The sequence below is a fragment of the Calypte anna genome, chromosome 5A (genome assembly GCF_003957555.1).
Source record: "Calypte anna isolate BGI_N300 chromosome 5A, bCalAnn1_v1.p, whole genome shotgun sequence".
Classification (NCBI taxonomy): domain Eukaryota; kingdom Metazoa; phylum Chordata; class Aves; order Apodiformes; family Trochilidae; genus Calypte; species Calypte anna.
Window position 1 is genome coordinate 41,421,805 of NC_044251.1, and position 14,836 is coordinate 41,436,640.

At 45.6% G+C, this 14,836-nt stretch overlaps 1 protein-coding gene across 2 annotated transcripts in view; it reads left to right on the forward strand.

Annotated features, from left to right (window-relative positions):
• NIN (ninein) overlaps window positions 1–14,836 on the forward strand; it is a 62,218-nt gene that overhangs the window by 28,233 nt on the left and 19,149 nt on the right. For both annotated transcript variants that reach the window (XM_030451723.1, XM_030451724.1), the window contains 13 exons: window positions 332–519; window positions 1,610–1,756; window positions 2,221–2,388; window positions 3,661–3,797; window positions 5,144–5,284; window positions 5,446–5,620; window positions 6,327–6,437; window positions 7,585–7,674; window positions 8,807–8,960; window positions 9,246–9,367; window positions 10,178–10,704; window positions 11,417–13,486; window positions 14,664–14,789. In XM_030451723.1, coding sequence (XP_030307583.1) covers window positions 332–519; window positions 1,610–1,756; window positions 2,221–2,388; window positions 3,661–3,797; window positions 5,144–5,284; window positions 5,446–5,620; window positions 6,327–6,437; window positions 7,585–7,674; window positions 8,807–8,960; window positions 9,246–9,367; window positions 10,178–10,704; window positions 11,417–13,486; window positions 14,664–14,789 — 4,156 coding nt within the window. The remainder of the gene's footprint in view (window positions 1–331; window positions 520–1,609; window positions 1,757–2,220; window positions 2,389–3,660; window positions 3,798–5,143; window positions 5,285–5,445; window positions 5,621–6,326; window positions 6,438–7,584; window positions 7,675–8,806; window positions 8,961–9,245; window positions 9,368–10,177; window positions 10,705–11,416; window positions 13,487–14,663; window positions 14,790–14,836) is intronic.

A 14,836-nucleotide genomic window follows, 5' to 3' on the forward strand; every position in this document is an offset into this window, starting at 1 on the left:
GCCCACGTGGGCCATCAGATCCCTGGAGATCCTCCTGGCTGTGGTCAGGAGGACCACGTGGAGTTTTCTTGCATGTGGTGGCAGCTGCAAGTTGAATGCTGAGCAGGATCTGCTTCTTCTGGCAGAGTCCCACAGTTGTGCTGGTAGCCACAGCCCAAAATTACAAGTGTCCTTGCTGCAGGATGAGGAAAAGCAAAAGGTCCCATGAGTTCTGGTGGATCTGCCTGCTGCAGGAGTGAGTCCCCTGTGACATGCAGAACCCCTGGGTCTGCTGGTGGTCACTGGTGTGCAGTGGGTGGGCAGAAACCAGAGCCCTGTCCTCCATTTCCAGGGCAGCTGCGCTTCTGGAACCCAGATGACCTGAACTCCCCTGGAGCATCCCTGCTCACCCCAGACTGGATAGAAGAGAAACTACAGGAGGTCTGTGAGCACCTGGGAATCACCAGGGATGGTCACCTCAACCGTAAGAAGCTCATCTCCATTTGTGAGCAGTATGGGCTCCGAAACGTGGCTGGGGAGGTGAGTGGCCACAGATGGACCTTTTTTTCACCCAAAGTCTGTCCTGCTGTTGACCACAAACCTAAAGCACAAGGGCTGGTTCACTGGTGGCTCCTTAGAGAGCAGCTTTCTGCTCCAGCTTGAAGCTTTCCAGTTAGTTTGTTGGTATCAAACTTATCAGATGTGGGAGGCTGCTGTAGCAGAAGGCAGCTGCCAGCCCTACCAGCACAGTAGAGTGCATCTTCTCCTGCAGTGGCAGAGTAAATTGGAATTTAAAAACAGATCCTAGATTCCAAGCATGTCTTCTTAATCCCAGAAATCTTCTAGCTAGACAGTAAATACGGGTTAAAATATTCATAGGTGGTTGCTTTTGACTTTGAGAAGGCCTGCAGGCAGCTTCTGTCCTCCAGGAAGAGTCCACAAGAAAATTATTTCTTTAGCAGAAGAGTCTCTTGTCAATTTAGGATTTAGATTTATTAAAAAAAAAAAAAAAAAAGACTGTTTTGCATGTTAAAATAACATGGCTTGTAATCATTTCCTTCATAAAGCATGTTTCTGAGCAGGGATCCCCTTGCAGCTTTTGCAACCAAATGTTTTCAGGATATTAAGGCAGAAAATGGAAAAAATGAATTGTAGACAAAGAGAGTGAGAGACTAATCTCAACATCTCTGTTCCTAATAAGGTTGGTCTTGCTCTTCAGAAAGCAGACTGCCCTGGAGCATAAAACAGATTTATTATAACCTTGCAGTGTGTCTTACTTTGGTTTTTTTCAACCTGCTCGCTTCACAAGCTGAGGGGGTTTGGCATCTGTCTCAGTGCCATGCACTGAATTCCTGAGGTCACCCTGTCTCAGGAGTAGAATGAAAGGAGGGTTTTTCATGCTGCCTTGCAAGACAAAGGCTCCAAGATGAGCCAGGAGTCTTCTTGGTGTAGGTGGCTCTGAAGTTTTCTGTGTGGAGGTTGCTGTGCCAGTGTTAAGCTGATGCAGAGTACCAGGAAACTCTTGATTTACACTTTTTTTTTTGTGGAGCCTTGGGAATGGAATATTTCCTGCTCTCCCATGGTGGTTCAGGCTCTAACAGTTGTGATTTCTATCCCCTGCTGCTTGCAGGTAATTGAAGAGGTGCTCCGTAACCTGGAGCAGGATGGCACCATGAGTGTAGAGGACTTCTTCTATGGCTTGCTTAAAAATGGGAAGTTGCTGACACCCTCAGCATCTACTCCATACAGGCAGCTGAAACGACACCTCTCCATGCAGGTGAGAAACTCAGGGTAAAAGCAGGAGGAGGGGGAGAAGTCCTGGGCAAATTCTACCTACCCTGCCTCCTCCTCCATGTTTCCTCCCCATTATACTTACCCGTCTTTGCTTGAAAGCTGAGGGCTATAGCAAAAGCATCTGTGCTCCCTGCAGCCTTTTTTAGGGGAGATGGCACTCAAAACCAAAACCAGACAGTTGGAAAACACTTTTTTTTTTTTTTTGAGCACTGATGATGGCTCTGAAACTCTTCCTCCCCTAATTTCTATAAAATCCAAAGTGCCTGGTTGTGTGAGGTCAGCAGCGGCGTTCCCGCTGGGCGTTTGTTTGGCAGTCAGGGCAAGCAGCCCCCTTAATCCTTAATCTCCAGAGTACTCTTAGCAAAATTACATTTCCAAGCCTTGCTCAGGGTGGGGTGGGCAGCTGCCTGGCTCTGCCCCTTGCCTCATTGCACCCTCTCCCTGCAGTCCTTCGATGAGAGCGGGAGGCGCACGACCACCCCTTCGGCCATGCCCAGCACCGTCGGCTTCTGCCTCTTCTCCAGCCTGGATGATGGGATGGGCTATGGCTGTGTGGAGGATGTCCTTGACTGCTGGCACCAGGAGGGCATAGAGAACAGCCAGGAGATCCTCAAGGTAACACTCAGCTCCATCTCACCCTTTCAATTTGGTTTTTTTTTTCCCCCTCCCTCTTAAATTGTAGCTGGGTAATTGTATTCCCTTTTAAATTTCCCAGCAATGGGAATCTTGACTGTTCTGGGACATCTCCAATAATTTCCTTCACTGAAACAATGGTGCATCCCAGTGAGCTAGAAGTTAATGATAAAAACGTAGCGTGACCTCCAGCTTAGCTCAAAGAGGTCACCTATATTTGTAGAAAGCAATTTAATTCCTTTACCTCACTGAATAGCTGCAACCTTTTAGCTCTGGTATGACCTGGATTATTGCTTGTGCCGAGTTGGAGGACAGCACTTGAAACCCTGTGCAGTAACTACTGGTTTATTATCTGGAGTAAGAGGGTAATGGCAACTAAGTAAACCCTTTCCCTGTCCATCTCACTGGCAGCTGTGGACTGGGAAGGTAATTTCACATGTCTGTCCTGAGACCACTGCTGGGCTTCCAGCAGCAATGACAGCAAGTTTCTCTTGGCATTTCATCTCCACGTAGTAATGAACTTCCAGGTTGTAATAAACTCTGCTATTGCTCAGGCTTTAAAACTCACTTCTAGCCTGGGCTCGTACAGGCCAGCTTTGTAACCTGCTACAGCTTTCTCCAGACTCACACAGTTCACCTTTACCTTCTCTTCTGCTTGTTGCTTTCTACTGGTAACTTGCTCTGTTACTGGTGTCACTGGAGTGGTTTCTCTGGTGTCAGCAGTTCCAGCCCCACCACTAGCTCTGCTGCACCCCACTTCGTGCTCCTGGCAGGGTTGAGTTGAAGGAAATTAGAAGCAGTTGCTGCTGATAATTGTTTCATAGAGTGAAACATGGGGGTGTCCTTGCTCTCAAATCCCTCCTACAGGGCTTCTTCTGCCTTATCTCTGTTGCAAGAGCTGGTTTTGTTTGACATGAACATCCTCAACCACTTCCTTGCAGGATTTGAATATGTAAAAAGACCAGTGTAGTTAGGTCCTCTAGAGAATTAAAACTTTTAATCAGGTGTGGGCTTAATTTCCTTTTGGTCTTGCAGGACATATTCCATCCCTGCAGCTGGCAGCAGCTCTTTAACACGGGAAGGTGGCAGAGATGTCTGCTTTGTTTCCCCAGAGGCATTTGTGACAACTTAATCAGCAAGCAAAGATCTTTCCTGAGCCTCCTCATTTTATTCTGTCACTTCATGCACGAGTGTCTCCAGGTTCCTGCAGGGCAGGGAAGCTCATTCTGCTCTAACAATGCCTTCTCTTTGCAGGCTTTGGATTTCAGCTTGGATGGGAAGGTGAACTTAACAGAGCTGACGCTGGCGCTAGAAAACGAGCTTTTAATAACCAAGAATGGAGTCCACCAGGCAGCTCTGGCAAGCTTCAAAACAGAGATCAGACACTTACTGTAAGTCACAGCTCTTCAGCTTCCTCACTGCCCTTTCTGTTTTGGCCAAGCTGGAGCTTAAGTAGCAGCTGATTGATTCTGAGAGGCATCAGCATGGTGCTGGAAGGCCAGGTTCTGTGCCCACCAGGGTAGTCAGAAACTTTCAGCTTTCATTTTGGGGGGTTAAAGCACCCAAACCTAAGTACTGCAGAAAAAATCATTAATTAAATTAAAAATTAAAAAATCAAAGCAGCAGGCTGATCCCAGCCTCACTCAGCTGTCTGGAAATGGCCACTGCAGATATTACTGATCATATCAATGACCAAGGAATGCAAAACTTAAGGCAGAGGCTGGTGCAATTTGATAAGTGGTACCCTTAATCCCAACTGATGTCTTGCAGTAGCATTACAGAGCTTTTGCCACATGACAGAGGTGGGGGTGAAGTCCAAAGCCACCATTCACCCCACTCTTTTCATTTGGAGGTCAACAGAGTTTGACTCTGCACAGGACCTGCTGTGCAGGCTTCTCCAGTGAGAGAGTGAAAGGGATGGGAAATATTTCCCTGGATACTTATTAATTTATGGATCAATACTGAAACTCCAACATTTCTTCCCACACACCAAGGGGTCATTTTGCCCTTGGAGATCCCTGCTCTCTCAGCACCCTTGGTTTTGCACTGTTTTATTGCTGTGGTGTATCTGTTGCATCCATCTGCCACGTGCACAAGCTAGTGCTGTTTTGTTTGTGCTGTAGAACTTGGAATAGCTTAGATATTTATCATCCACCCCCATGCAACACCTCATAACTTTTGCAGGTCATTAAGCCCATGTGTGTCCTGTTACCTAATGGTTTATTACTCATGTTTGCAAGCTGCCTGTTTCACTTGGGGCTTCCTGTGGTTTTGCACCTACATGTCTAAATTCTCCCTGTTCACTCAGCAGACAGATTTGTTTTCAGGTTCCCATCAAGGAGGCTGCTCAGTGTAGCAGATCTGACAAACTTGTGGTCAGAAACAAATTGCATGTAGTGTAAGATGACATGGGAGAGGTAATAAAATGATGAGAACAAGTAAACAGGGCAGAAAGTGAGGAAAAGTAAATAGGGCCTGGCAAAATGTCACAGTGTGGCAATCTGGGGGGGGGATTAAGACCTCAGCTGAGGGGTTCATGTGTTGAGGTCTCAGCACCCATGGGGGGATATCAAGACAGGACCAGAACTGTGTGTGCAAGCTCCTATCTAGCACCTAAATGCAGGTGATGACAAAAGACTCTTGGAAAGCTTCCCAAGGTTGTCTTCTGTGATCAGCCTTCTGCCAGGACCTTCTTTTGGGGAGCTGGGAGGGTGAGCTAAGCCTGTGCTTACCCTAGGGAGAGGGTTGACCAGGTGGCCAGAGAGAAAGAGAAGCTGCGCTCAGACTTGGAAAAAGCTGAGAAGCTGAAATCCCTGATGGCCTCTGAAGTGGATGACCACCACGCTGCCATCGAGCGCCGGAATGAGTACAACCTCAGGTATGGGCTCCCTCTTCACTCCTTCCCTTCTTTTTGTCATTGGTGTCACCACATCACAGGGACTCAGTGGCTGAGGCTTTGTGCCTGCTGCTGGCCACCGAGCTGCGCTCGCGGTTCTGCTGCTTCTTACCAGCTCTTCTTGTCTCTGGTGCCTTCTGTAGGAAGCTGGATGAGGAGTACAAGGAAAGAATTGGAGTTTTAAAGAATGAGCTGAGGAGAGAGCGGGAGCAAATCCTGCAGCAGGCCAATAAGCAAAGGCTGGAGCTGGAGCAGGAGATAGAAAAGCTGAAAACTGATGAGAATTACATCCGGGACCGCCTGGCCCTTTCCTTGAAGGTAACAGGGATCACAGCAGGCAGTGTTTTCCCCAGGAAGTCAGGGATGCTCAGAAGTGGGCAGCAATGTTTCCTTGTTGAGAGGTTGTGTTGAGATAGCTGGAATTCATTTCAGCAGGAAGATTGAGGCATATATCAGTGAGAATTGGGTTTTTGGGTCACGTTGATTGGTTACTTCTTGGGTTTGTAAGTTCAAATCTCTGCTGCCATCAAGTGCAGAGTGTGTGTGGGTACTGCTGTCTGATGGGCTGTCTGCTTTGCTGGCTGTTTGGCTGTCCAGCCAGGAGGTCATATGTCTTGAGGAAGCTTAAAATACTGCTTTTTAAAGGCAAAAAAATATTCTAAAGCAAGTTTGTTGTTGCTGCTTTGGATAAAATGTCTGTCTCTAATGTAATTCACCCTATAATACCATCCTTTTCCAACATTTTTTTAGGAAACACTTAAGTCCTTATTTATATCTGAATCTGACAGCTGTGTAACATCTAACTTAAACTCAGCAAAATGGTGTCAAAATATCAGAAGTTGCTGTTTTGCTGTGGCAAGAGGGGGTTGTTCATCCATGGGTAACAGGTTCACAACTGGCTGAAGCCTTGTAGCAGTGTCGTGCTCTGACATGCTGGGGAGATTTTTCTTTTCCAATGAGTTACCACGTGCTAATATTTTCCTTCTCCAAATGCTGAGGCTGTTGGGGGTTTTGTTTGCTCCAGGAGAACAGCCGTCTGGAAAGCGAGCTACTGGAAACGGGAGAAAAACTGTCAGAGTATGAAAGCCTGGCAAGCAAACTGCAGAGGAACTTGGAAAACGTCCTGGCTGAGAAGGTAGAATCCTCCTCTTCCCAGTATGTGTCCAGAATGAAATTGCTTTTTTGGTTACTGCACTCAAGCTGCCAATTTAACTGACAGCCAGAGGCTCCTGGGGTCCAAGGCACAGCATCCCTTGCTGACATGGGCTTGAACCTGACTGGGTTCAGTTAAGGAAATCAAAGATCATAGAATCATAGAATTGGCTGGGTTGGAAGGGACCTCAGAGATCATCGAGTCCAACCCTTGATCCACTCCCACTGCAGTTCCCAGCCCATGGCACTCAGTGCCACATCCAGGCTCTTTTGAAATATCTCCAGACACAGAGAATCCACTACTTCCCTGGGCAGCCCATTCCAATGCCTGATCACCCTCTCTGTAAAGAAATTCTTTCTAATATCTAACCTAAATTTCCCCTGGCACAACTTGAGACCCTGCCCTCTTGTCTTGTTGAAAGTCATCTGGCAAAAGAGACCAACGTCCACCTGGTTACAACCTCCTTTCAGGTAGTTGGAGAGAGTGATGAGGTCTCCCCTGAGCCTCCTCTTCTCCAGGCTGAACACCCCCAGCTGATATTCCACCTGAGCTGCAGTTTTATATTAATTAACAGTAGGGACCCTTACAGTGAAACAATCCTCCTGCCATCTGCAAGGATTTATTTTTTTTTCCCTCCAGCACCTCATTTTAGATAGTTTCAGTGTCTAAGGAAGCTGATGCACAAGGTGCTACGTGGCATCTCTGCTGACCTTAGGTGAAAATCAAGGTGAACAACTGATCATTGTTGTATTACAATAAACTCAAAAGCACATCAGCATCTCCAAAAGCATTTCTGTGCATGTGAATCTATGGACAGAGGCTCATGTACCAGGGTTCTCACCCAGAGCATCAATTCCCAGACTTTATAGTAAAGTTGGAATTATTTTTCAAACAGAGCTGTGCATATGCTAAGCTGGAGAGCTATGGTCTGAAATGAATATTGGCATGAGAACTATGGTGAGATACCACCTAGTATTTGTTTGGGAGGTTGCTCATCCCCTACCAGCATTTAAAATAAATAAATCAGAACAGAGGAGGAAGGTGCAGGACTGCTCATGGATGTCCCCTGGGCTGTGATGAGTGGGGTTTTTGTGGGGAGAACAACTGAATCCTGTTTGTGCTGTTTCAGTTTGGTGACCTGGATCCGAGCAGTGCAGAGTTTTTCCTGCAGGAGGAGAGACTGGCACAGATGAGGAGCGAGTACGAGCAGCAGTGCAGAGTAAGTGGAGCCCAAGGCTGGAAACTTGAGGCTGAGCTGCCCAGATCTTCACCCAGAACACCCCTACTGCAAACTGTGCAGTAGTTGGTTTTTGCATGAAACTATTCTAGCTCTAATTTATACTGAGTTGCAGGAAGTAACAGCAGAACTAAGGTATATCTGAGTTTCAGTGGGGTTTTTTTAGTATTTTCTTAAAGTGAAGCTGGAACTTTGTCTTCTACCCAGATCTTATATGGCTGAAATACTTCTTTTGGGTGAGCCTGCAAGTGTCTATGTGTGCATCTACTTTCTGGTATTACACTGGTTATGAGCATTGGGCTCATCTGTTCTGCAGGATCCTTCTCATTCAGTAACAGAACAACCTTGGCAGAAAGCTAATCTGAACCAGCACGAGAGCTCTCTTGGGAAGTTGCAGTTTAAAGATTTTCTAGAAATATTTGCTGAATTGATACTCCTTTCATAATAAGTTGCTTGAATGGGCAATTTATTTATTGTTTTGCTAATGTCAGATATGAATCAGTATGCAAGGTTCACTTCCTGAACCACTGAAATCTGCAGGATTGTGTTTGCACATTCAGGGATTCGTTTTCCTCCATAAATGCTGTTCCTTGAGCTGAGCACATGGCATTTGGCAGAAAAACTCAGGATATTCCTCTGGCAAGTGGGCAGAAGTACCAGATGGTAAATGCAGTAATGAGGATCTCTCTTTCCTAATTTCATCTTTTTGCTTCTGATTTGATTGTTCAAGTAGGTGCTGCTCGGGGAGGTACTTCCCCACTGGTTGAAAATGTTCCTGAAATGCTGTTTAGAAAAGGTTGTAGGAAGAAGGAGTAAAATGGAAAGTTCTGAAGCACAGTATGCTTTAGAGGAAGTACTTTTTACAGGCTCTCACTGAGAAAAAGCTTTTGCTCTTTCAGTAAAAACCCCCATCTGTTACTTGCACAGGTTGGAACCTGAAGAAGGGTGTTGCTTTGCTGATAGGAGGATGACTAACTGTGGCATGATGGCAGAATTATTGACACGTTTAACCTCCTGTAATTCCCTCCTAAATGTCTCAGTGTGGGCTTGTGCTGATGTACAGGTGCTCAGCTGTGTTGCTTTTCCCTCAGGCTTCTTTTTCCCCCCTCCCCAGGAGCTGCAAGACCAGATAGATGAGCTGCACTCAGAGCTGCAGGAGTACCGTGCCCAAGGCAAAGTGCTGAGGCCTTCACTGAGAAATTCCCTGTCAGAAGAGTTTGACATTGATATGAAAAGTCATGGCAATGGTGGCATTGAGCCTGACCAAGGTAAAATACATCTCCTGGGGTAGGTATTGGTGATAATATCTGTGAGACAATGACACAGACTTTCCCAAACCTTTGCAGTCAGACTGAACCACTGCCTCTGTGTTGCTGGGCAAGTGGAATACAGCTGCTGTGCCATGAACAAAACTGCTTGCAGTTTCTTGCCTGTGTGTGATGGGAATTTGAGAGCCACAAGTGGCTGCCTAGACATATTTAAATAGATGAAATAAATCTGTTGAGAATGTATCTCTTTGGGCTTCAAGGATATGTATGTAATTATTTTTAAAGGTCTTGGTTCAGAAGACTGCAACCCATTAAATATGAGCATAGAGGCAGAAATGGCTATAGAACAAATGAAGGAACAACATCATAGGGATCTCCATCACCTCAAACAGGAGCTGGAAGACACAGTAAGCTACTTTAATTTAAAATGAAACCTCACAACTCACACAGCCTCTTCATACAAGTGGGATGGTTTTGGAACAGGACAAATTAGAACCTTTCAGTGAATCTAAGCCTCTGCCTTCCCTGCTCCTTCTGCACATTGCTGTATGATGGAGAGGTGCTGGAAAAGGGTGGATGGATGCTGCAGTAGATCTTCATGCTGCCCACCAGCTCATGAGAAAGCAGCAAACCTTTCCAAGGCAGTATTGCATTTCCTGACTTGAAAGCCTGCTGCATCTGAATTAGCCACTTCATTCCTGCTAGCATGGGATAATTGTGGGTTAGAAAGGCTGCTGGAAGGGAGTCTGCATTGCTAAATGCTATGCTTGTGTATTAGTCTGGTGGTGCTGAGACATGATCTGTGCCATGGGAGTGTGGAAACTGCTGTTATGATACCCATGCTGCTAAAAATGGGCAGGCAGCTCCCTGTTTCCTGGGTGGTTATCTGCAGATTAATTTTGCCACATGTGCAGAAATATCTCTTTAGGCTTGAACTGGAGAAAAGCCTGGGTCTGGGTGGGTTTTCTGAGGTTGGGGCAGCTCCATAGCAGTGGCTGTCTATGCACAGCACCTGCTGCCACTGCCTTCCAGGAAAAAAGGTAGAGAAATCAATTTTTTCCATCGAATTTCTTTGCAGGGCAAATGAATATGAGATGCTGATGTGTAAATCAAAATACTCTATAGAATACCTGGGGAAATATAGTACAGAAATGCAGAGAAAAGATCTCTGTAGAATGTTATGCAGAAACCAAAGCAGTCTGGTTTCCCTTTTGTAGGTGAACCGATATGAAAAGCAGCTGGATGAGGCCAAAAGTCACTGTGAGAAAGAGCAAGAGGATATGAGGAAGAAGTACACTGAAGAGATGCATGTCATGGAAAAGCAAATAACTAGCCTTAAAAATCAAATTGCTGAACTGCAAGGAGAGGCAGCAGCTCTCAGAGAAGAGCAAGAAAAGCTTGACTGTAAATATAACGAGGAGAAAACCAAATTACAAATGCATTTCGATGAGGAGAAAGCCAATCTGCAAGAACTATTGAGGCAGGAGCATGAAGAAGATGTTAGAGCCAGACTGGAGCAGGTAAAGGAAAAGTTTAGTCAAGAACGGGAAGAACTGATTCAAAGCAGTGTCTGGGTGGAAGAAAAGATGAGAGTTTTAGTGCAGACACTGCAGGAAGAGAAGGGAGAGCTGGAACGTGGCTTTCAGGAGCAGCTGAAGAGGATGGCAGAGGTGCATGTCTTGGAGAAGGAGGAGCTCCAACAAGAGCTGCTGAGGAAGCACGAGCAGGACCTGGAGGAGGAAAGGTGAGTGTCACCTCTGGTGGGGACAGTACTTGGTGGCTTGGCAGGGTGACCAAGGTGAACCTGGTGCAGAAATGACTCCTGATGCTTAATTCAAAGTCCTAACTGCACTATGCTGTTACCTGTTTCTTTCCAGAACTCTGGGCTGCTACCCAGGGGCTTTTTTTCTTCTTCAAGCAGATATTTATATTGATTTTTAGCTCACCCAGAGGCAACAGCAGTGTTAAAGCATAACCAGATGTGATTAACTTGAGCTCTGCTCAGGATCCCTCTGCTTTACAAATCCCAGCTTTGTACTTTTAAAAGCATTTGGGTTTTCAGAGTTCTTCTTTTCTGAAGAAGGAAAGGGATGGCTGGTAAATGCATTTAGCTAGGATTGAGTACCAAAAGAAACTGAAACTGTCCTGGGGTGACAGGGAGAGATGAGGATAAAGAACATCAGCCCCTGCAAATCTGATCACGAGTGTAGAAGGGCATATGTTGTACATGAAACCTTTCAATGAGTTACACTTTTCCAAGGCAATTAAATTTTTTTATTTTTGAAGTTTCAGCAAATTGCCTCATATTTAACTTTGGCTCTCAGAAACACCTGTCAAATAGTACTTCATGCTTGGTGAAAACCTGATTTTTCAGCTTGTTTTATTCAGCCTAAAAAGCCATTTGAATCTCTGAGTTAGGCCAGAGTGTAGTAATATCTTATGTTAACCATGTTTAGGAAAAAAATGGCAAGTGACTATAACAGAAGAGCATCTAATGCAGAAACTCAGTTTTCTGTCGACACACAAACACTTGTGAATAAATATGAAGAAATGATCCACAACCTAGAAGGATGTCACCAGCGAGAGTTGCATCAACTTGCTGAGAAGCAGAGAGAGGAGAAATCTCAGTGGGATTTTGAAAAACATGAAATTGCTCAGGAGGTTGCTGAAGCCCAAGAGCGACTGAAGGAAAGTCTGGCAACTGAAAAGGCCGTGTCCTCTGCCCTGACCCAGGAGAAAGATCTCCTGGAGAAAAACTTCAAGGAAGAAGTGAACAAGCTTGTGTGTGAGAGAGAGCAGCTTCAGAAGGAGCTGCAAGACTTAAGGAATGCTGCTGAGAAGCAAGAGAGAAAGCTGAGTGATCAAATAATGCAGCTCCAAAATGACCACGAGAAAGAGCTCAGGGACAAAGCCGAGCGGATCGCTGAGGTGGAGGAAACTGGGAAGCTGGTTAGGCAAAAGCTGGAGAGGCTTGACAGTGAGTATAAGCAAGAGAAAGAAGACCTCAATTCTAAGCTTCTTGCTTTGGAGAGTTTAAACAAAGACATTTGTGTAAGAGCAGAGGAAGAAAAGGCCGAGATGAGTTTGGAAATCTCAAACCTCCAAGGGAAAATACGGAAGCTGCAGTGGGAGTCCCGTAGTTTTTCTGCGCTCCAAAATCATTATAGAGTCCTGGAAAATGAGTATGCCAAAGCAAAGAGCAAAATGGCTTCTTTCTTTGGCAGGGCACCTCTGGGAGATGATGCAGATGTCTTCTTAAGTCTGCAGAAAGTGCATGAGCAAGCTGTGAAGGAAAATGTCAGAATGGCTGCTGAGATAGTCAGGCTGCAGCACAGGTTGCAAGCTGCCCAGCAGGAGCCCGTGCAACCTCCCAGTCCTGGCTGCTCCAACTCCATCTCAGAACCATCTCAGCTGCCTGAGGAAGTGGATCCAAGTTTTGAAGAGCTGCACAGCGACTGTGAAGATGTGGAAAAGGGAACAGAACCAAATGTCCTTCTGTTTGTAGAGGCTGATACTACAGACCTGGATGAAATGGCCGAGGTTGATTCGGATGTGGAGGAAGCAAGTGGCAGATCTGGTGGTCCTGCACTCAAGGCACAGGTATGTCAGCTGGAAGGCAGTAGAGCAGTTCTAGAAGCTGGTGGCAATCAGGATTGTGACAAGAATCAAGAGCTGCTTTTTCAGGTGCCTCTGCTGCAAAACAAGGGAGAACTCAGGAGAACTCTTGAGAGAGCACCCAGTCCAGAACCACTACAGAATGATACTCAGCAGCAGGAGGTTCATCTGCTAAATCACAGAATAACTCCCAATAATAAAGGGTTTGTTTCTGATGTTTCAAAGCTGGAGGTTGAGCTTGAGGAGGCTGAAGAACTGAGTGAAGACTCTCTCCAGCTTGACCATGCTCCTGGGGCAACAACCAGTGACCTGAGAAGTATAATAACTCAGCTTTGGAAAAAGGTTGAAGAGTTAGAAGAAAGATCAATGGCCCAGGCTGAGCTTCTGTCAGTACAAGAGGAAATTCAAGTAGAAAATGAGGACCTGAAATATGAAATAATGCAATTAGTTGAAAAAAATCAAGTGCTAGAAGACAACTTGAGTAAGCTGAGAAGCCTTCATTACAAACTAGAAGGAAATGAACTGGAAAGTGTTAAGCTTGGGGAGGAAAACACCCAGCTCCTCCAGAAAGTCAAAGAATGGGAACATGTACAAGAACAAGAGGCAGAAGGGAATGTAGCTGCACACAGGGAAGAGTCAGGACTGCAGGGCTGGCTTGGAGAGCTGGAAGAACATGCTGGCAAGTCCATGGGTCAGCAAGACCAGCATGCCCAAAGCAAGAGCACTATGAAAGAAACATCTGCAGAAAAGAGGGAGCTGCAAGAGCCCAAGAGAAAGCTGAAGGAGAAAGCTGCTGCTCTGGTTAAGCCCAAAGCCATGCTTTTCCCTGGAGAGAGAGAGGAGAGGAGTACAGTGATGCAGGGCTTGCAAAGCTCATGCTCTGAGCTGCAGCACAAAGTTGACCTTCTGAGGTAAAGTACTCTTGCCAAACTTTGTGGGCACCGTGCTGGCCCCCCAGTAATCAAATGTGCTGCTTAGAAACTAACCTAGCATCCCACCAGTCACTCCTAGCATCCCACCAGTCACTTCATAGCCACCCACTGCTGCATTAACCACTGTAGTAGTTTAACTCTGCTTAGAAAACAGTGCCTGGGACTCTAACTACTAAGCAAGGCTGATTAATCCTGGATAAAACGACGTTGAGATCAATGTCTGTGACTTAACTCCTCTCTGCCAGTCACCTAATACCAGTGGTAAAACAGGAGCAACCTGCCAGCTGGTGTGTCTGTGGATGTAGTCACCTGTCCTGATGGGACATCAGGAAGCCCTGTGTTTTTTCATGTCCAAAATGCTGTGGTAACACTTCCAGAATGCTTTTACCTTTTACTAATATCACCTCTTTGCTTGGTTCACTCCCTTCTCGTGCTGAATGTGGCTCAGAATGCTAAAAGTGCTTCTCATTTTCTCAATATTTAAATTACAAAGGAATTAGGGAAACTTTTTTTTTTTTCCCAACAGGAGCACTTAGTGCTAGGAATCCATAAACTGTATGATACAATAAATACCATTATAACATAGAGAAAATATTAGGTTTTACCTACTTCTTTTTGAGGGCTGTATTTCAGCAAGGATCTTTTTTTTTTTTCCTTTGGAGGCCATAAAGAAGTGGCTACAAGTGGCTTAACTATTGTTCAGCAGCAACTTCCTGCAGGAAATTGTTCTTTCAGGTATTACACCACAGTGAAGTCATTTCTCTAGAGTTGCCTCAGGACACTTCCCAGCACTGCTTCCTGGATCCAGAGAGAGCTCCCTCTCCCAGCAGTCTGTATATTGTGTTTAAAGTTGGGTTGTTCTGTGATTTAAGGACTGAAAGCTATAGTACAACATCAGTGTGACACTTTTACCACTTAGATTTTAACTAACTGCAGCTGTACAAACCCATGCCCAAAAAGCCCCTTTTTCAGTCATCTGGGAAGCAGTGCTACTAAATGAGATGCAAAATCCAAATACTCTTCATACATAAAATAAGTCAGTTGTAGCTTTGGTTTGAACTATTTATGGGTAGCTCAGGCTCTGAGTAATTTTTCTCCCTGGGGGCCTGGGTGAATGATGGAAACAGGTTTCACTTATCTCATGCCTCTGCCACAGATGTGAAGCTGAGAAGCTCAGAGAAGAAAATACTGCTCTGAAAAATGAAGTGACTTTATTAAACGAGGAGGGTAGTGCTTCCAGCCTGAAGCTGAGGGAGCTAAGTGGATCCAGAGAAGAAATGAGGTAAGGATTTCCCACAGGTTTGTCTTCAGGCTCTCCCTGTGTTGCAG